This window comes from Chionomys nivalis, chromosome 20 (genome assembly GCF_950005125.1).
Source record: "Chionomys nivalis chromosome 20, mChiNiv1.1, whole genome shotgun sequence".
Taxonomy (NCBI): Eukaryota; Metazoa; Chordata; class Mammalia; order Rodentia; family Cricetidae; genus Chionomys; species Chionomys nivalis.
In genome coordinates this window covers 54858629-54880536 of record NC_080105.1, presented here as the reverse complement: position 1 = coordinate 54880536, position 21908 = coordinate 54858629, and the positions used below count along the sequence as shown (strand labels likewise).

Genomic DNA, 21908 nt, shown 5'->3' with positions numbered 1-21908 from the left:
CCTTTCTCTTATCCGAGGCTTCCTCACTGCTCCTGGAGCACAGCAACCACACTGGGTTGGTGAGATGAAAGCTCAGACAACAGCAGATTTTTCAGTTTCACTGTGGGGTGCTCGGTCTCATTAGGACACAGCACAAGGCCTTAACAGAACTATGATCAAACAGATCTCGGCTCTGTGTCAGATACCTGGCTTCAAGGGTTTTGTTACAGTAATAGAAAACAGATGATGACATTCTCCACGACACAGCTTGGGTCCTGTGTAAAGGAAGAGAGAGTGGCCAAGACCTGAAAGCCAGCAGGACAGGAGTAGTGTATGGGGCTACTCTGCGTACGATTTAAAGAGGGGAAGTGAAGAAGCTACACAGCATATTTAGGGGCATAGTCTGAAGGGCAGGTCTCAACTGGGGTGCACTCCCAGGGATGAAACACGAACGCAAAATGAAATGTGTGTAACTACACTCTCCTGGAGCCACGACTTCCTACAGATTATAATAAAGGGGCAGAATGCTCGGAACTAACTTTAGCCAGGAGTGCCCTCATGCATCTATATGCACCCATGTGACCTCGCTGCTGTTGTGTTGTGCTACCTCCCTGCATGCTGGCTCGTTTCCATTTCGAGCCCTGGAAGGTAGCATCCCACTTCTTAGCTGAAGAACAGCACTGTGTATGTCAGACTATCTTCAAGAGCCGCATACCACACTGCGGGTGGGCATTAGCTCCGTCAAGGATGAAAAGGGCAACCTCTAGGGGAAACGAAAGATGTACCTCTCTCCCTGGGTGACTTACCGTGCAGCGAGTTTGTGGCAGACAACCCCAGAGTCTGTAATGACCTCGCTCAGTCTCAGCTCCAGGTGGACCTTGCCCTGCAAGGCACAAGGACAGTGTTACAAGTAGACAAAGCTTGTAGAAAACCTACGGCCCTCTAAGTGGTTTGCACTTGTACTACTAGGCACCGAACCTAGGCTCAGATGCTAAGAGAGCGGGTGTCACCCACTGGTCTTACAATAGCTCCGAGTGGGTTCAAGGGTGTTAAAAAAGAAAAGGACATTTGGGCAGTGACCCCAGAAGGGCTGTGAGTGCATATATGCAGGACAGGTCTTGAGTAAGGCTCTCCCATGAGGGTCACGATCTCCACGGGGAGGCCAGGGCGATGCTTCTAGAAGGGCAACAGATAGCTGGAAACACAAATGTTCTGTTGTTTATCTATACACAGTCACACTATGAGAACAAGGAGGGAATGGCATCAGGAGAAAAAGACCTGTTTCCCAACGGGACCCACGTAGGATGTAGGACCTCCCGTGGGTTGGGTGTACACAAACGTTAAGCCAAGACATCTGTAATTACAGAAGCGGAGGCTAACCCAGGCAGTCTCAAGGCTCCTTGTCATTGAAACCTTTGGACCAAGAGCACCAAACAATGCCTTGCCTATGAGAGTCCAAGATTGCTAACTTTGTTTACAAAGAAGATATCCTTCCTTCCTCTATCACTGTAAGCGAGACTTTTACCTTAGCGAGTGTAATTCCGCCAGGAGCCCCTCCAGGAACTACTCAGTGACCTCATTTAGGTTTACCACCCCCTTCAAAGACAGTGCCCCCAAACCTCACCCAAATCCTACATCCTCTTGTAAAAACTCAATGGGCTGAGACTCTCCTTGAGGAGCCTGTACCTACACTTGGGCGTTTCACTTTCTGTGGCTCTTTGTGCAGATCACGCCCATGCTCTCAAGTGTGTCAAGATCACGCCCATGCTCTCAAGTGTGTCTTCCTTCTGAGTGCCTTTCTCCTAATCTTCCAGCTTAAGCCTATATTCAAATATCATCATCAAATCCCAGCTCAGTCTCATACTAGCAAGTTCTGAAATTCTCTTTTGTTTTGAAGTCACAAATCCTGATTTGACTTGAACTGAGGTTTCACCAGAAGTCTAGAGAAACCTTTGCCACCCCAAAATGCTGACAAAAAGTGTTCTACTTGTTTTTTTTTTTTTGTTACCTTGACACAAAGATATACAAATCTTAGAAGAGAGAACCACAATTGAGAAGAGGCCTCCGTGAGATTGGCCTGTAGGCAAGCCTGTGGTCATTTACTTAATCAGTGATTGACGTGGGAGGGCCCAGCCCATTGTGGGTTATGCCACGTCTGGGCAAGTGGTCCTTGGCTGTACAAGAAAACAAGGCTAGGCCAGCCATGAAGAGCAAGCCAGTAAGCAGCTCCTCCATGGCCTCTGCATCAGCTCCTGCCTCCAGGTTCCTGCCCAGGGTGATGAACTGCAAGCTGGGAGGTGGAATAAACCTGTTCCTCCCCAAATGGCAAAGGCCATGGCGTTTTGTCATAGCAACGGGACTCCTAACCAAGACAGATGGTCCAGGGAGGAGGGCACCAGCTCCCTGCACATCCTCAATGCTTGGTGGAAAGGAAAATACCCAACAACAATATCAAGGACTTTTTGAGGTTCCCTTTTCTATGACCAGTGGAGCCTGCCTGAAGCTACCACTACCCGAAGCTTGAGCGGCTGCGGGCTCAGGCTGGAACACGGGCCATCGCAGGCACTCGAAGTCAGCCTACCAGCAGCAGGCCATTTTCAGGACCAGCCGTGAGATGTTCAGATGGCTGGACCTCAGTCCATCTTTAGCCTCTGAAAGGCAGAAGCACGGGGGTGAGGTGAATGACCCCACCGCCCACAGCTGATGGCAGCTGCCTTCCTGTTTCCTGTTTTTCCCACACACCAGCAGTGCCCCGAGACTCAGCACAAACACTGCGCACAAGGGCGGCTCCCACCTCAATGAGCGGTGGCTTCCGTTTCTAGAGGTCTGGGAGAGGCCAGAAGGAGGTGAAACAGGCAGCTACACCGTGACCCCACTGCACCAAGAGGTTGCCCTAGGCAAGCCTGTGGCCAGAAGTCATTCTGGTTCCATCCCTGTGTGTGATGGGTGTTTCCCAAAGGGCGAGGTGTCAGGGTGGAGGCTGGGAGGTGCCTCTGTGGGCAGGTGGTGCACAACCCATCAGGTTTACACCTGTGCTTTGGTCCCTCACAGCCCTGCCCCTGCTCCCAGGGCCCACATCTGGGTCCAGTATGCGGCTACACCACAGGCACAGGTGCCTTTCTTCTCTTTTAGAGTCACTGAAGGACAGGCAGGTGGCCTTGAATTCACTCTGCTCTGTGAGAGACACCCTTTCATGTGCAGACGGAAGTGCTGGAAGTCGACCCTCCAGTCTTACTTAAGATGAATTTCAAGAATGTCCACAAAAGGGGGCAGTGACAGCTGCAGGGTTCCACTGTACAAGGTCCTGAGAGGAGCCAATGGGAGCTCCCGACCTTGTCAGACAGTAGGAAACACCCTACTGAGCTCACTGGGGACAAGGGAAGTACCTTTAGCTCCATTCATCAGTTACATGCGTAAGGGGGAAACCACAAAGTTCACTCTCAGAGCTCATGGGAACAATCTGGAAGCTAGTAATGAAAAGGAGGCATAGAGATGACAACGACATCTAAATACCACAGAGGCAAAATGAAGAGAAGTCTAAGAGGAAACTCAAAATATTTTTAAATAAATGAAAACAAAAGCAGAGTTTATCAGAATTTGTGGGGGCCACGGAAGCACCGTGTAAGAGGGAAATTCTGAGTGCTAGCTTCACGCTCTGGAAAGGCAAAAGACCCAGGGCCAGCAACCTTAGAAGACTAGAATTAATCCCCTGAAAGCAGAAATAACCAAATGCCTGATTAGAAGTAAAAACACAAAAACAAAACAAAACCTGAAAGCAGGATGTCATAGGAAGTCAACCCCCATCAGGTTCTCTGAAGAGATGGTCGGAGCGATAGGCCTGTAGTCAGGCTACCAAAACCGACTACCAAGACCACGGTGAGGGTGTGCCCAACCTGAGCATGCGATGTGAGGGAGGCTGCCTGTGAAGCAAGCGGGCTGTGGCCCATGGACCACTAAGGGTGTGAACTGTGTACACTGGGAAATGATGAGGCCGACACTGGTCACCAGGGGAACCGTCAGGGCTTCAGGAAGACGCTTACAAAGCATATCTCTTAGTTTCCCTATGAACTTAAAACGTTAATAAAATTTCAAGTTTATTAATTTGATTTTGTCGCAGATGATAGCCCCACCACCACCACAACAGCTGCCTTAGGAAACAGAGAACACTCCTGGCCAGTCCCCCACGAGAAGGTGGCTCGTGATAGTGGACACTCTGCTCTGAACTGTTCCTACCAGCCTGAGAGGCCACTAGATCAAGGCAGGGAGAAACGTAGAGCTGGCTCTAGGTGAGATCTGTGTAGTAAAGGGAGAAGCAGGCAACTGAAAAAGAAGGCAGGACTGGGCCAGGGAAGGAAGGAGGCCAGTACTTCTCCTAGCATCCGGGCTCTCAAGCCCTTAGAGACAAAAGTGGCCCTGGACCATGGACAACCACTGGCAACTTTTTGGATTGTCTAACACACCAGAGACAAATCCCCAAACACTCTGGGGAAAGGGAGAATGTCTACCCCTTCTCTGGCCTTCAGAGCCAACCTCTACCCTAAGATGGCATTGGCCTTGGGCCTGTACTGAGTTACAGATCTATGGGGAGCATACTATGTGTCCTGACTCCATCACACGCCCATATGCAGTTCAGAAGGGGGAGACAGTTGGGATGAGCCAGGAGAGAAGGACCAGCGCCATCCCTCCCCTTACCATTCGGAACTAGAGGACACTGGGCACTACAGAGTGCCCTGCCAGCTGGAGCCCCTGCCCTTTTGACAGGGCCATCCCTATATCTGACGGGTCCCCTGTGAAGAGACCAGCAGAAGCGACTGATTCCGGATAATAAAGTGACTTATACGGGGCTTTGTAAAGCATCAGTTCAGGAAGGAAGCAAGATATGTAGCTGTCTTTTCCTTCATTTCTGTGACACATGGTCTCTCACGTGGGCCCCGCTCCCTCTGTCATAATGCATGATTCTTTCCCGTGAATTACAGAACAGGTGGATCCAGGAACCCAAATGCCACTTTCTGCCCTTCTAGAGACTGTAAACGCGACATTTCAAAACAAGCCACAGCTGTGGCGTAAAAGATGGCGATTGCGATTTAAAGGTCAGGCTGAGGGGAGGAGCTGTCTCCCTGTCTCAGCCTCTGTGAGAATGAGAGCATTTCACACCCCAGAGAGGGACTGAGTCCTCCAGAGATCTGCTATTCCTCAGTCCAGCCACAGCAGATTAGCCTTATTTTTTCATTTTTTCTTTGAGATTTATTTATATTTTAGGTGTGTGGATACTTTGCCTGCATGTATGTTTGTGCACCGTGTGTGTGCAGTGCCTGAAGAAGCCAGAAGAGGGCGTTGGTTCTCCTGGTACTGGAGTTACAGATGGTTGTGAGCCGCCAAGTGGGCGCTGGATCTTTGAGAAGAGCAGTCAGCGCATTTAATTGTTGATCCATGTTTCCAGACCCTTCATGTGTCCTTCATGATCCAAGGTCCCAGGAGACAAGAGGGCTGGAGTCAAGATCTGTTAATACTGACATCAGAGCCAGGCTTCGAAGGGATAAAAACCGGCCCCCAGGGTGCTTTGGGCACCTCCTGGCCTTCAGTAGGAAATTCCCCTCCAGACATGAGATTGACACATGCATGTATATTTGTAGCTTTGTGATTCTGAATCTTGATTATAGTAACTGTTATACAAATGTGTGCACAGGATAAAGCTGCAAAAAAATCTAATAATCAAGTAGGAGCATCAGCTCCCAAGCTGTCCCTGGGTTGACAGATAAGTAAAATGTGGTCCAGCCACCGAGTCTTAGGAAGGCAGGGAATCCTGAGATACAATTAACACTCATGGACCTGGACTTAACACTCAGTGAAATCAGAGATTCACAGAAAGGCCCTCCCTACTCCTGGCCCAGCAGAGCAGTGGACTCTGGGCCTGGGAACTGGGTTGAATGGATTGGAGAGAGTCCTGGAGATGGAGAGAGGTGCGACCCAAACGCAAAGGCACACAATGACACCGAACTGCACTCAGAAATGGTGATGTGGCAGGTTTTGTGAGATGTGCATTTTATCATACTAAAAACCTGAACAGAGCACGCATGCATGTGTGCGTGTGTGTGCTGGTGAGATCGCACAGGATAAAGGTACAGTCGTGTGACCTGTACCAGCAACCCAGGGAGGAGCCACGGGGTCCTCACAAACTGTATCCTGTCTTTAGATAAAATATAACACGTGAACTTTTTGGTTATATTCCCTGTGGACTCCAGTTTGCAGCTTCCTGTGAATCTGAAGCCATTTAAAATTGAAATACCTAATAAAAAATAAGAACTAGGAAATGTCACACTGAAACCTAACTCAGGGGAAACCAGGCCCGGAAAGAGATTTGTGCAGCTCTGGGAAGGTGCTGAGCTGGCCTTGGTCTTGGGAATGTCATGGGGAACAGGCCAGAACTCCCAGCGATGCACAGTGCCCTTTGGAGAAGCTTTCCAAACCAGAGAGAGAAGGGGCGACTGCTGCCTTCAGAAAGGCTCAGTGGCCCCATGAGAGCACCCTCATTGCTTCCAGCAGTGCTTGCAGTGTTATTTAGCTCACAGTGGGCTCCTGGGAGGCGGGGCCAATGACTAGGGAAATCAGATGATCCCTTCGTGGGCGGGACTCCCACAGGCCCATTTGCAGCTTGGCCATGTGATTCCACTCAGCGCCTCACTTTCTCTTGTGCTGGTCTCATTGACAACCCTGTGGATGACCTTTGACCTTGGCAAGGAACCCTTGCCCTGTGCATAGAGAAGGCAGGCCGAGGTGGAGAAACTTGGAGGACATGGGGCACGCAGGCTAGCCTAGCCTGTAGTCCTCAGACACAGGGGACATGGGACTCAGAGCTTCCCCGGTTAACTGCAAGCGAATTCTCTCTGCCGAATGACAGCCCAGGTCTTTACAATAGATCTGTTTCATGGATTTTCACCTACTCAGGACAAAACAGCAACCATCATCATATCCCACAATGCACCAAGCACTGCAAGGCCTCGCGCAAGTCTCCTGGAACTGGGGCTTGCAAACTCTAGCCACGTAGTCGTGTGACTCCTGAACATGGGAGCTAAGTGCTGACTGGCCCAGTCATGCCATGACTACAGCACCTGCAGAGAGGGGATCATGGCAGCTGCTCTTCATCTCACACCAGGGCTTACGACAGTCCCTCGGTCATGTGCAGGTTTGTTCTCTCAGTGAGTGATCCTGCTGCATCTCCTCTTACAGGAAGAGGAGGCAAGCTACTAAGTTTTGTGCTGCTTGTCAAGGGGCTTGCATGCCTGGCCTACTTACTAAACCCCCACCATTTATCTCTTTGTCCCTGGAAGTTGGGCGCTCAGTCCCAGATGGCAAGCTATGCAGGCAGGTCACGGGGAGGCTACTGAGGTGGTGGGAACCTGGACGCTGGCTACTCTCCCGTGGCTCAGCTACTCTCACCCAGAATAGCAGCGCAGAGCCCTACCCAAGTTTACTATATGCTCTCTGCCTTCTCTGCCACCTCCCTTCCCACCTTCTGTAGTTTTCAAGTTGCATCCATCTGCCTGACAAAGCGTGCCAATAACCAGAGCAACAAACACAGCTTGCAAGCCTGCGGAGCTTGATCAGAGGTGAAGGCACAGGGTGTAAACTCTCCCCCTTCTCAGCCCCGAAGCCTACCGCTTACCTCACCACGAGCCACATTTGCAAGCCTCACCTGCACCTCTGAGTCGGCGTCCACGTGCTGCAGCTGGAACCACGTGTCCCTGTTGTGGTAGCTCTGCAGGTCTTCCTTCTGGATGGCCACTTTGCCTGGAACACAGAACGAGAGCAAGGCCGTGGAGGGAAAACCGTGGACGCACAGGAGGGGTCGAGGAGACCGGATCCTGACTCCTTAACAAGGTTAAGACTTGGCTATTCTACACTTCGGAACACACTTCATGCTGGCTTTGGCCAAGGCTGCAGACTTGTCTGTTCATGTAACAGCACTTGCCGCAAGCTAACCGGCACAAGAACCAGATTTTACAAATAAACACTTTCCCACCTTGCACGTTCTCTAAGCTGCTGCTGTGGGAAGGCTGTAAGAGAAAGGGGTCAAGCCTGTTTTCTGCTATGAACGGCCTGTCAGGTACCCACCCAGCAGATCTGGTTGTCCTAGCCCCTCCCTGCTGCTTCCCATAAAATGTAGACAAAATACACTTTATAGGTCTGTGGTAATTTAGTAGGAATATGTGTCTACTAAGGGAAATGGCAGAATGGGTCACAAATGTGCACCTTCAATTTATATACCACGTGACATACATGTGTGTGGCATGTGGTCATACACATGTGCCTGAAGAACAGTTGCTGTGGGACAATCATCTGTGCCCTGTCACTTGTATTTTAAATAAATTCTGATTGGTTATTAGCCAGGCAGGAAGTAGAGGCAGGGTGACCAGGCAGAAAGTAGAGGCGGGACAATGAGAATTATGGGAAGAGGGAAGTTTCGGTCTGCAGTCGTTACCCAGAGACAGAGGAAACCAGACACAGAGCAAGCAAGATGCGACTGCCTCGCCGAAAACGGTACCAAGCCACGTGGCTTAACACAGACAAGTACTATGGGCTAATATAAGTTATAAGAGTTAATAAGCCTTAGCTACTAGGTCAACCAGTTTATGATAATGTAGGCCTCTGTGTGTTTATTTGGGACTGAATGACTGCAGGACTGGGCAGGACAGAAACCTCAGTCAACGGTGGTTGCCACAAGGGCACAACTTGTCTGTAGGTTCTTCCTCTCCTCCCACCACCTGCTGGGTATTCCTTTGACTTTTCCACAACAGGGTCCTGAGGCCTCTGGCCACTGAAGGCAGCTGCTGTGTGGCTCTTGCAACAAACCTTTGGCCAGCCGGGCGGTGGTGGCGCACGCCTTTAATCCCAGCACTTGGGAGGCAGAGGCAGGCAGATCTCTGTGAGTTCGAGACCAGCCTGGTCTACAAGAGCTAGTTCCAGGACAGGTTCCAAAGCCACAGAGAAACCCTGTCTCAAAAAACAAAACAAAACAAAAAGACAAACCTTTGACCACAGTTTGGAGGCAATATCTTCTTTTTCTAGTCTCTTATGAATAAGGCCACATGAAACAAAGGTTTCATGAGACTGAGCTCATGTCCATGAAGAAGGGTAATGAAATCCTTGGGCTCTGTGCTCCGCTAGGCTGGACCCAAGGCTAACCTCTGAAGTTTGATGCTCTAACAGCTATGGCGTTACGACGCTATGCTTTCATGGGCTGACGTTGGCATAAGGAGCGCTGATACATGCAGAACCTGCGTCCTGAGTCCTACATTTTTAGACACCACTACTAGCATTAATTTTCAGAAGTACTTCGTTCAACTTTTACATATGCCATCAGACGCACAGAACAAGACTCAAGGCGTTCAGAAGGATGGCGTGGCAAAGGAGCCTCTCTCCTGGGGTCCATCTCCTATGTGTAGGTGCCTGTCAACCACTTCTTGTTCTCCCAGCTGTGAGAAGGATTAGTTCTCCTCTAAGCAGTCAGTGTAAGGCGAAGCAGGCGGTGTGTTTGACCCAGCTGCAGGAAGTCATCTCCTTCCCATTGTCTCTTTTGTGTGTGACAGTCAAGGGCTTGGCAGACAGAAGTACTATGCTTCTTGAGCCCTCCCAGCCCCAGAACCATCACTCCCCTCGGCCTCTTTACTTAGTGGTTTTCACTTTAAGCATTTTTAAAAAAATGAATGGAACACCTGGCATCCATGCGGCCGAGCTTGTCTCTGTAGGTAGTGTGGTGATTTAGGAAGAAACAGTGGGTTCCGTTCATGATACACATCTGCTTGTGGCCCAAGCTTCATAACCAGCAAATCCAACCTAAAGCCTCTGCCCATCACCAGGATGAAGCAGCTTGTGTGTGTTCTGGGAGATTTTCTCTCACGGTGGGTTTCTCCGGTGAGGCTATTTTGTGAGACGCACACGTGCGCTGTTACACGAGGCAAACATCAGTAGAACTGAGGTGACAGAGCTAGAATTTCAGCGATCATAGTTCATGTTTTCTGGTATACCTGGATGGTTTCTTCAGGCTTTGTTACTGCATTCCTTAGGAGCGTCTGCTGAAACTGACCTCTCCTTGTGCTTCTAGAACACACACAACCAGGCCCCTCAGGCCCTCATAATAAGAGAAACCTGTAACCTGGAGGCCGCCATTCCTTGTGGCCTGAAACCAAGAGTTCATTCGCTGGGGGTGGCGAGGGCCGACAGAAGTCTCACCAAGTGTCTGAGGTTCTGACAACATCTCTAATGCCTCCGGAAATGCCCAAGAACCTAAGCCTGCCACACTAGATCCCGAAGAGAGAAGCCTCACCCCCACACCTCAGAGACAAACCAAAAAAAAAAAAAAAAAACCTTCAAGCGCCAAATCCTAAAAGGCCTTCAGTGCCTGAGAAAGCACCCCAAACCTGAGAGCGACTTCAGATCCTCAGAAGCCTTCAGCACCTCTGAGAGATCCCCAAATCCTCAAGAAGGCACCCCTCTAGTGAAGGGACTAGAGCCTGGCAGTGGCCAGTCAAGGCCTGTTGGCAAGAACTGGCTTCTAGACAGTCAGCACTCTACACTTAGAAGGGCAAGTGCCCCTTATTGCCTGGACTCAGGGCCTAGAGCCTGTGTCAGGCGGAAGCCATGAGTCAGGAAGGAATTAGTTTAAACGTGAGGAGGGCAGTCACCACACAACCAACGTATAGTTTCCCCAGGAAACAAACACAGATGCAGCCTGGTCAATGGTGCTTTAGTGGCCGACCTTCCTAGGTTGAGCAGCATGGTCGAGGGGAGCCCAGAGCAGACATGGATTACAAACTACAGGCAAGCGTCTAGCACAAAAGCCCAGGCCCAAGACTCTCAATACAGCAAAAGACATGGCCGGCTGTGAGAATGACTAAACCCCATAACTAAATACTGACATATTTAAGATGGCAGATGGCTCCACGGTGAGTTGCTTGCTTGACAGGGAGTTTTCACACACCGTGCCTGCCCACCTACGGGAAAACCACCTGCCCTACTTTCTCCCTTATAAAACACCTGGATTAACAAATTTCACACATTCTTGGAAGCCATGGCCCAATTTTTCCTTGGCATGTTTGGGATGCACATGGTTTGTTGGGGCTGAGAAGCATTCATGGTCTGGCCTCTCGCCAGCCGACTGAAATGCTGGGACACGGACTGCTGGCTGTGGCTGATCTGGGGTTGTGTCCTTTACTAATGGAAGTCACAGCTAGCTCCAGCATATGAAACAAGCAGAGAAGAGCCCTCTGGCTACCCTGCCACACTCTTCCACTGGCTCTCATTAGTTCTACCAAAAGGTCTAACAGTTAGGGATATGGCACTGTTGGTAGAGCGATTGCCAAACACACATGAGGCCCTCGATTCCATCTCCAGTATTTGGCAAACCATGCCCAGCCATGCATATTAATCCCGGTGCATATTAATCCCGGTGCTCAGAAGGCAGAGACAGAAGGACCAGAAGTTCAAGCTCATCCACTACAGAGCAAGTTTGAGGATGTGCTAAATGAGGTCTTGTTTAGAAAGAAAAAGAAGAGGAGGAGGAGGAGGAGGAGGAGGAGGAGGAGGAGGAGGAGGAAGAAGAAGAAGAAAAGCAGCAACAAAACCCTCAGGCAGGCAAATGAGCTACACAGAGAGCACTCTGGGAGCTCAGGGTTCCTAGGGGCCACACTGAACTGGCCTACAGCAGAGAGCAGAAAACACTACACAGACACACGGAGCACATGTAGGAGGAGGTGCGGTGGGAGGAGGGATGAAGAACACAGTCCTCATGAGCGGTACCCACAAAGGGGAGGTGGAGTCTGACCACACACAGAGTTCACAAGAACAAGGTCCAAACAGTCTGAAAACTGGGGCCCTATCATGTGTCCCCAACAGTTTACATCTATTTTCTATTTCTAACAATGCCATGCAATGCTACTGAGGAAAAACCGAGATTCTCCAGCTGATGTTGAAAGTGGAAATGTGGCCCTAGGGTCCCCTCTGCTCCTCAACCCCACAGCAGCTTAGCCAGTCCTGGGCACTCCTAATAGCAGCCAACCAGTGGCTCGCACGCAGAAGCCAATTTACAGTTGTCACCAGGCAGACACGCAAAACTTGGAGAACCATAGCCCCTTCAGGGAGACTGATGGGGACTCGGGTCCTTTTGTGTCATGGAGAACCACAGCCCCTTCAGAGAGACTGATGGGGACTTGGGTCCTTTTGTGTCATGGAGAACCAAAGCTCCTTCAGACTGATGGGGACTCGGGTCCTTTTGTGTCATGCCCCTCACACGGACTTCTGTCAAGGTTTGAGACACAAGGCGAGCACAGGTCTGGGCTATTCCAAATCCTAGCACATGCGACCAGCTTCGCTCATTTTCTTTACCCCACGTCACATCCATGGATATTGTTAGTTGGGCATAAAAAAAAAAATCAGGTGTCCAAACTCTGTCACTCTAACATGTACAAGAAACCAGTCCGTGGCAGGGCTGGCATGTAGGGTACTGAGTCCTAGGGTGGCTCTCAGTGGGAGCCATCCAGTAAGCACAGTGCAGCCGGTCTGAAGAACTGGCAGATCATTGTGCTTCCCCACCCCTGACGGAAGGTCCAGGAGGCCACAAACACCAAGCAGACACTAAGACATCCCACTCAGAGAAAATTAAGAGATGCACGATAGGGAACGAGAGGTGCACACAGGAGTTACCATGGCACGGATGAGAAAAAGACCAGAAGGGAAGAATCCTAGAGGGAAGTGCCATCTAGGACCCCGAGTACCAGACTTACTAACCGACGTCTGCAAAATAACTAAACTAATGAACGGCACCAGTGTACCAAGCAACTAAGTGTACAACGCTGGAAAAGCACAATAGCTACGACCAACTTCTCGATTTCCCATTTTCTCAACAGGCTCAAGTTAAAGCTCTATGTAAGTGTCTACACAAGCACACATGTATGTGTCCACATGTATGCATTCCTCCAGCACACTGACCAAGGCCAAGCGTGCACCTAAGGAATGACTACAATAAACAAATCCCTGCCCACAGGTGTCATACAGATGGTGAAATACAGACAGACACACAGGCGAGATGCCCTGATGGCAGATGTGGAGGAGCCGTGGGGACAGTGGGGCAGGGACAGGACGAGGGCTGAGTCATCACAGAAGAGACAGGCTGAAGAGCAGTGAGAGGAGAGAGTGTGTGCGGGGAGGCGTGAAGTGAGATGAGGACTCTGTGAGGCGTGAGAGTGAGCAGAGCGAGGTTGGGTGCGCAGAGCACACCGAGGACTGGTGTGAGGGACAACGTGAGGGAGATGTAAGAAGCGAGCATCCAATGGGTGTGAGGGGGCACAGAGTCAGGTGTGAGGAAAGAGACCAGGTGACACATATGGTAGATATGAGGACCACGTGTGGGGGTATGAGAACATAAAGGTTGAGTGTACGGTCAGATTCAGTGGGGAGATGGTGTGAAAGGCAGGGAGCTACGTGGGTATAGGAGATGAGGAAAGGTGTGTATGCAGAGCGAAGTAAGATGAGGTCACTTTGGGGGTGACGTCTGGTGTGACAAGAAAGCAATAAGGACAAAGTGAAGTGGGGCGTGAGGGCCATGGCGAGGTCTGTGTGAGGGTCACAGGAGGGGCAAGATTAAGTGGGCGAGAGAAACGGGTAAGAGGGTGTGTGTTGGTTTGAATGAGAATAGCCTCAGGAGGCATATATGTGAATGCTTGGTCCCCTGTCAGTGGAACTGCTTGGGAAGGATTAGGAGGTGTGGCCTTGTTGGAGGAGCTGTGTCACTGGGAGAAGGGATTTGAGGTTCCAAAAGCTCAAGCCAGGCCTGGTCTCAGTCATCACCCCACTCCCACCACACCTGCAAGCTCCCAGCTATTCTGCTCCCATGCCATGCCAGCTGGCCACCGTGTTCCCTACTATGATGATAATGAAACAACCCTCTGGAACTAGAACTGAGTCCCCAATTAAACACATTCTTTCATAAAACTTGTCTTGGTCGTGGTGTTTCCTCACAGCAAGAGAACAGTGACTAAGAAGGGTGTGAAGAGCAGAGAGCGTAAGGCTGAGCATGAGGAGTCTATGCCGTCAGCTGTGAGGGCTGAGGTAGGATGGGCTGAAGGATAAGGCAAAATGGGGTTGGGGTGAGGAGTAAGGTAAGGGGGGCTTGCAGGGAAAGGTCAGGAGGGGCATGAGGGGTGTGGATAGATGGAATGAAAGGGTCAGGTGGTGGTGTGGGGTAAGGTGAGTCCAGTCAGAAAGTTAAGGAGGCATGGCTGTGACGGTTGAAGGGTGGAGTCTGTCAGGGTAGGAGTGAGTGTGAAGTTGAGAGGGAAAGAAGTGTGAGGTCAAGCGGGGGAATGAAGTAAGGTTCTGATCCTCTTCCAGGCCACACCCCATTTTGTTGATATGAAACCACAGAGTCTCTAGAGGAGAGGTTCCATCTGGCCATGCTTCGATCAGTGCCCTCTTGGCTTCAACAGTAGTCTCCTCTGCATTCCTGTGACTAACATGCTCATCTCAACTAATATGGGACCTCAGTCAATCCAGAGGGAACCACTTCCTACCTTGAACAGTGTAGTGAGCATAGCATCGCCTGTCCACTCGTGTGGCTGAACTCTGGTACTACCCTAGCACCGGTCTCCTGTTTTGGATAATCAAGGGAGTACCAGAATAGAAACCAGCCTTTGGCTGGCCCATCACCTGGACTCCTCACATGACTATGGTCTGGGAGAGCATCAGGACTGCTGCCTTCTTGAAATTACAGGGAAACTGAGGCTCAGAGACATAGGGGTTAACGAGGACTACATACGTGTCTGACTGGCCCCGAACCCTCTCCCTAGCCTTTGCGTATTCCTACCACTATGCTGGAGTTAGAGATGAGAGAAGCCTAGACCAGAGAAGGCTTGCAGTCAAACTTCCCTATGGCACCTGGGAAGGAGCTCTTGATCTGTCTAGGGACATTTTGGGACATGCTACATGCTAACCTTAAGAAGGCCCTCGTCAGTGTGTTCCAATGGCAAGCGCTTCTACACATTGTCAGGCCAGAAGACAGGACGGTGCAAGAGGCCAGGCCACACAGGCAAGCCTCCAAGCGACTCCCATCGGGAGTGACTCAGTGCCACACGGCCTGTTCAGGAAGGCTTCGGATAAATGCTAATCTCCTCCCAGTCCTAAGGGCAGCAGGTGCTTAGGAGAGGCCTGCCATTTCCACCAGGATGAGATCCTGTTTGTCAAAGCAAGAGAACACCCATGTAAGTACCTACCATTTAAGTACCTACCTATGATGGAATCCCTTCGGAAAACATCTCTGTCAAAAATGTAAAAGGACAGGTGACGGAAACTCCGAGGGATTTCACAGTAAAAGTCTTCTCCATAAAAGGGGCTAGACAGACAGACAAAATACACACGGTTAGAATATGTGTGAACGAGTCCTCGCACAGGCTGACATGTCCAGGGAATGGGCTTGACCAAAGATCAGAGAGCTCAGTGGGGGGCCCTTGCCATTAACAAAGCTATCTCCAGTGCATTGATTGATCCATATGCCACAGCAACCTCACGACTGTTAGAGAGACCTGACAGTAACGAGGAGGAGGGTGGCCGAGTTTGTGGAGGCATCAAAAGGAACACACACCCTGATGTTTCAGACATGCTCCCTCCCCGCAGAGACCAGCCTGCCCTTGAGTCCTGCTAGGAGGGAAGCCAGTCCCGCGGCAGACTCCCACTGTTCCCGTGGCTCATCAGCCCCCTCGTGAGTCATCCCACAGCTGTGGCAGGCCTACAAATGGAAAGTTAAAATAAACCGACGTTCTAATTAAAGGGGCAGAAAGCCAGAGGGCTTTGTCACTAAACAAACTTCCCATTGTTCTGGGCTAGGAAAAAGCAGCTCATGACACGATGAGGGTACCACCGGACCTGGCGAACTGTGAAGGAAACCCAGTGACCTCAGTGAGACATGGGGCCTCACTTGAAATCAGATGTGATTCCAATTCCATGCATGGTCATGGCTGAGGTCCGAAACAAGAATAATGACTGTTCAAGGGGGAACCAAGGCGTGTGCCACAATCGGGGACGGCAGCAGGACAGCACACGAGGCAAGGACCATCGGCATCCATGCGCAAAGACCGGCTCACCACCATGCAGGATGAACTCGAAACAGATCACACACAAACCTAGCGGCTAAAACTCCGGACTTCTCAGGAGCCCATGGGAACAAAGCCGGGCTTGACCTGGATTTAGGTAGAGATCTCTTAGATGTGATATCATAAGAATGATTGCTTAAAGAAACAGTTAAGTTAGGCGAGCAGAACATAAAGCATTAATTTAAGATGTTTATGCTGGGCACTAGACAGATGGCTCTGTGCTTAAAAGCACTTGCTGTTCTCCCAGACAGGGGATGTGAGTCTAGTTCTCAGTATCCACAGTGGGCAGCTCACAACAGCCTATAATTCCGGTTCCAGAGGATCCAACAACCCTTTCTGGGGTCTCTAAGTACCTGCACACACACGTCATATGTACACAGACACACACATGTGCGCGCACACACACCCAAATAAAAAATGAAAGTAAGTCTTTATTCTCTAAAATATATAAAGCAGAAAACCTTATGCTTTAAAAGATATAATTAAGAGTGTAGAAATAAGAGACGAGGGAAGAAAACATAACTCAGCTATCTGACAAAGGGTTTCTAACCACACAGTAAGTACAAATTCATCACACTTAAGCCAAATGGCCAAGAAGCATATGAAACACACCAAATATCTCTAGCTGTTGTGATCTGAATGTCTCCCCCATTGGTCATATGTTTGAACGCTTGATTCCTGGTTGGCAATGCTACCATGAAAGGTTGTTTTGGGACTTTTGGGGGCTATTGCCCAGCTAGCAAAAGTGGGTTCCTGAAGGCAGGTATCTACTTCCCGTCGCCTTCTGAGCTCTCTGATTTTTGATCTGCCAGACGCCGGATGGCAGCTGTTCCCACCAGATATCTCATCATAGCAATGAAAAAAGTAACTATTCATTGACCTTGAGGAAAGAGAAATTAAACCAGGACACACAGGTGAGCCTTCCACCCTGGCCTCTGGGTGGGACAGTAATACTTAGTGTTCCACCCAGGGGTCAGAGGAGGAGCTCGGACACCTTCCTTCTCAGGCCAAGATCTGTAGACAGACAGCTCCGTCTGTATGTAGCATTGCTTAGTATTCTCAGGCCAAGGTCTGCAGACAGACAGCTCCATCTGTATGTGGCATCATTTAGTATAATTTGTCAGAGATGGAATTAAGTTTAGTTAAGAAACTACCTTTTTGCAATGAAAACAAACTCCTCGAAGGGAAATCTAAGATGCTGAAGCGGCTTTGAGCATTTTGGGTACAGAGAAGGAGCAGCTTAAAGACAACAAGAAATTATCATCTTCTTTCACAGAAGCAGAATGCCCAAGGACTTCCACCCAGAATTCTTTAGGTTAACGATGCCTAAGGAAATTGCACTTAGCCCCTGTAGTCAGCCTTTGCTTCTTCTGTACGTGTGCCAGACACAGATTCAACAAGAGAGCAAGGCCTTGTGTGAAGCTCCAGTCCCCAAGCCGGGTGGCGGTGGCGCACGCCTTTAATCCCAGCACTTGGGAGGCAGAGGCAGGCGGATCTCTGGGAGTTCAAGGCCAGCCTCGTCTACAAGAGCTATTTCCGGGACGGGCACCAAAGCTACAGAGAAACCCTGTCTCGAAAAACCAAAAAAAAAAAAAAAAAAAATTCAGTCCCCAGCCTAGAGTACTGATCTCTCGGCTCTACTGTGCTCTCTGTAATTTAAAACCTTAAAAAGCCGGGCAGTGGTGGCGCACGCCTTTAATCCCAGCACTTGGGAGGCAGAGGCAGGCGGATCTCTGTGAGTTCGAGACCAGCCTGGTCTACAAGAGCTAGTTCCAGGACAGGCTCCAAAACCACAGAGAAACCCTGTCTCGAAAAACCAAAAAAAAAATAAAATAAAATAAAACCTTAAAAACAGTGTGTTTCTACACGAAAATTCTTGAAAGACTGGGAGACAGAACCTCCATGTCCAAGTGTGTGTACAGGTGTGTAAGTGTAAATAATCCTGTTTGTGTACCTCTGGGGGTGTTATGTGTACACATGCCCATAGACGTAGCTGTGAGTGTGCGTGCTACACTGGTGAGCACATGTGATTGTGGACACACATACGTGCAGATGTGCATGGGAACCTGTAAATATGTATGCATGTGCACCTTCATGTATGTGTCTACGTACTCTGGATGCAGCTGTGCATGCCCCATATGCATACATCAGTCCATAAAGTGCATGTGTGAGCCGCAGGCATGTGTAAAAACACAATCGATGCATATCACGGTACACAGCCTTTGTAGTGTGGATGAAACCTGTCCACCTCCCCATGAAGCCACAGATGCTGAAAACTAATGAGACTTTACAAACAAGACCCTCTTTATTCCTACTTACAAACGTTCCAAGAAGATGTGTCATGGTGGAAACAGCCCATGCTCCACGGGCTTTGGTCCAATAACAAGAAAAGTGATCATCAATCTTCAACCTCAAAGAAAGGAGCACAGAACAAGCCTAGACAGGCACTGTGTCATCCTCTAAAAATCCTCAACAGCCACAAGAACTACTAAATGGATCTATTTAGCAGCAATCATAAAACCTTTGGGTTTCTTTTTTAAGTATGAAATAGTTCCCCCGCATATACCTGTGTCAACACTCAGAGGGATGGACGCTGAAGGGATTATTTGGGTTAAGACACTTGGATATCCAATCTCAAAATCATCTGACATTTCTGTTCCCTCTGGGTAGCCTCTAGGAAGGGCCTCTGAGAACCAGGCTCTAGTGACTGACCTTCAGCGCAATCCTTGGTCACAGCAAATCTTGCCACATCTAGGGTCCCACTGTAACCCACCTCCGGAGAGGTCCAGATGATATGTCACTTAGCTTTATGTTATGGCATGTCCCTACAATAGCAATTATCTGAGATGACCAATATACAAAGAGAAAGCAATTATTTGAGCTCAGAGTTCTGCAGATTCCAGTCCATGACTGTTTGGCTGGTCGTCCTGGGGCTACGTGGGACACATCATGGCTGGTCGTCCTGGGGCTACGTGGGACACATCATGGCTGGTCGTCCTGGGGCTACGTGGGACACATCATGGCTGGTCGTCCTGGGGCTACGTGGGACACATCATGGCTGGTCGTCCTGGGGCTATGTGGGGCACATCATGGCTGGTCGTCCTGGGGCTACGTGGGACACATCATGGCTGGTCGTCCTGGGGCTACGTGGGACACATCATGGCTGGTTGTCCTAGGTGTATGTGGGACACATCATGGCAGGAGCATGTGACGGAGCCAAATTTTACTTCACATCAGGACAGCAAAGAAGAAAAAGAGGAGGGGCTGGGGTCTTACTGTCATACTAGGTATGCCTCCCATGAGCTAAGGACATCCCAGCGGTTCCAATACAGCAGACAAGTGGCCCTTTGTCTCATCTTTTTGTAATTTTTTTTCTAGTAGTTTCAACCACCTTAAATGTGTTTTCTTCTCTTATTTCATGTTTCTTTGTTTTGTTTTGAGTTTGTGTGGGATTTTGTTTATTTGTTTTGGGACAGTGTCTCACCATATAGCCTAGGTTGTCCTAGGGTTCACTACGTAGCCTAGGCTAGATTTAAACTCACAGTGATCCTCCTGCTTCAGTTTTCTGAGTGTTAGGATTACAGGTGTGTGCTACCATGCTTGGCATTCTCTTATTCCATAGAACTTTTTAATTTAAATTTTACTGGTTAATTTGCCTGTGGGTCAAAAACTTTGGAAATTAAGGTGGGATCCTGGCAGATGAGGGAAGGATTTCACTAACTGAGGAGCGATTGTGTGCAGGTTAAATTTTTATGAACTGGTCTGAGCTGGTAAACAGGAGAGAGAGAGAGAGAGAGAGAGAGAGAGAGAGAGAGAGAGAGAGAGAGAGAGAGAAGGAGGGAGGGAGGGAGGGAGGGAGGGAGGGAGGGAGGGAGGGAGGGAGGGAGGGAGGAAGGGACAGAGAGACAGAGAGAGAGTGCAAAGGCAACTCCATATCCGAGGAACACGGTGCCCTCAGAGAATGGAGAGGTCTTTCAGCTGAGCATGGAGGGAGGGTGCTGCTTACCAAGCAGATGGTCTGTGGAGCTTCGAGGTTGGGCCACTGTGAGGGGAAGAGGCCAAGATGGCCAGCCTGACAAAGGAGGTGACAGAGATGCTGCTTCTTTTCCTGGGAAGCAAGGGTTTCATAGAAAGGCAGATCCCACATCCCTGAATATACTTCACTCAGCTTTCTTTTTGTAAAGACAGCTTGGGTGGGTTTTTTCTTTAACATCCGTTTATTGTATGTATATGCGTGTCCATGTCCCATGAAGCATGTGGTGATCTGTGGACAACTCAGAATCAGTCTTCTCCTTCTACCATGTGGGTTCAGGACTCAAACTTAGGTCATCAGGCTTGGTGGGCTGCACCTTTACCTCCTTCCCTACCCATAATTCATTTGGGTTTTTAGATCCCTGATTTCTTTGTGAACTATAAAAAGGTAAACCAAAACCCGTAAGTCTTCCCACTTTCTGGTACCCTGGCCGGTAGTTGTGGTCTCAGCAGCATGGTGAGCCCCTGTTTCAAAAACAAACACACAAACAAAAAAAATAACACACTAATCCAGCAGTCCTGGCACACACTTGGCAGGCTGAGGCAGGTGGATCTCTGAGTTCGCGGCCAGCCTGGCCTACAGAGCAAGTTCCAAGACATCCAGGACTAGACAGAGAAACCCCATCTTAAAATCAAAACCAAAAACACAGTACGATGGCTATTGAAGTGAGGTCCTGGGAACAGAAATGCTACGCCAGCTCTGTGAAGATGCTCGTGTACATGGTATTAGGAGGAAGACCTGGAAGACCTCATTATCACTCACAACTGTCAGGTGACCCACAGCTCCACTCCTAGGTACACACCTGGGAGAAATGAAATCTCAGCAAATCAGAACTCACATACAAATGTTCCCAACACATCAGCAAAAAAATGAGGAAAAGCCAGGGTTGTGGCGCACACCTTGAATTCCAGCACTCAGAAGGCAGAAGCAGGAGGATCCCAGTTTAAAGCCAGCCTAGTCTACAGCCAGGGCTACCCGGAGAAAGCATGCCTCAAAAGGAACAATGACGAAGGAACAGCTCCGTCAGAGGGTGTGGAGTTCAGCAACACCGCGGATGAATCTTGAGACACTGAGTGACGAAGAGCTCCACACAGAGCTCCACCACTATGAGACAGATGCCTGGGATGCCAAGCACAGGGGACATGGTGACAGTTACAGGACCCATACTTCTTTGGGAAAAGTGAAATATTCAAAAAGCAGCTGTGGTGATGGTTACAGAGGCCTCCAAAGCTCCCCCAAAGCCACAGAGCTGACATTTGAAGTGGTTGAAGTATATGTCAGTAAATTATATTTCAATAAAGCTATTTTTAAAACAAAAATATAGCCAGATGTCAGGAAACTGGAAACTAGAATTACGCTCTGGGATAAGACCTTCTAGAATGTTTTGCCCTAAATATACACAGATAAAGACGTAGAAACAGCTGCCCGAGGATTTTAGAAGAGAAGTGGGATCGCCACACACGTTCCGGCACAGCTTTTCCTTTGCACCATCTTTACGGCCACTTTCAGGATAAGCAAACATAATACCCGGAGCCAAATGTCCCCGTGGTCACCAACAAAGCCACCAGCCTCACTCACCAGCGGCTTTTCCCAACCTTCACAGCCAGAAGCAATGTGACAATACTCAGACAGGGGTCTGCACAGCTCCTGCCTGCTCCCAGAGAACCATTCCGAGGTGGAACTGTTGGTGGAGAATGCTCTGATGTTCTGGAGGCGTCATGCCACAGAACCTTCCAGAAAGCATGAACTGGCTCAGG

At 49.6% G+C, this 21908-nt stretch overlaps 1 protein-coding gene across 4 annotated transcripts in view; it reads right to left on the bottom strand.

Annotated features, from left to right (window-relative positions):
- Positions 1-21908, bottom strand: part of Rasa3 (RAS p21 protein activator 3) — a 102935-nt gene that overhangs the window by 24202 nt on the left and 56825 nt on the right. For all 4 annotated transcript variants that reach the window (XM_057752712.1, XM_057752711.1, XM_057752713.1 and 1 more), the window contains exons 3-5: positions 15258-15361; positions 7673-7767; positions 786-862 (exon numbers count right to left, since the gene is read on the bottom strand). In XM_057752712.1, coding sequence (XP_057608695.1) covers positions 786-862; positions 7673-7767; positions 15258-15361 — 276 coding nt within the window. The remainder of the gene's footprint in view (positions 1-785; positions 863-7672; positions 7768-15257; positions 15362-21908) is intronic.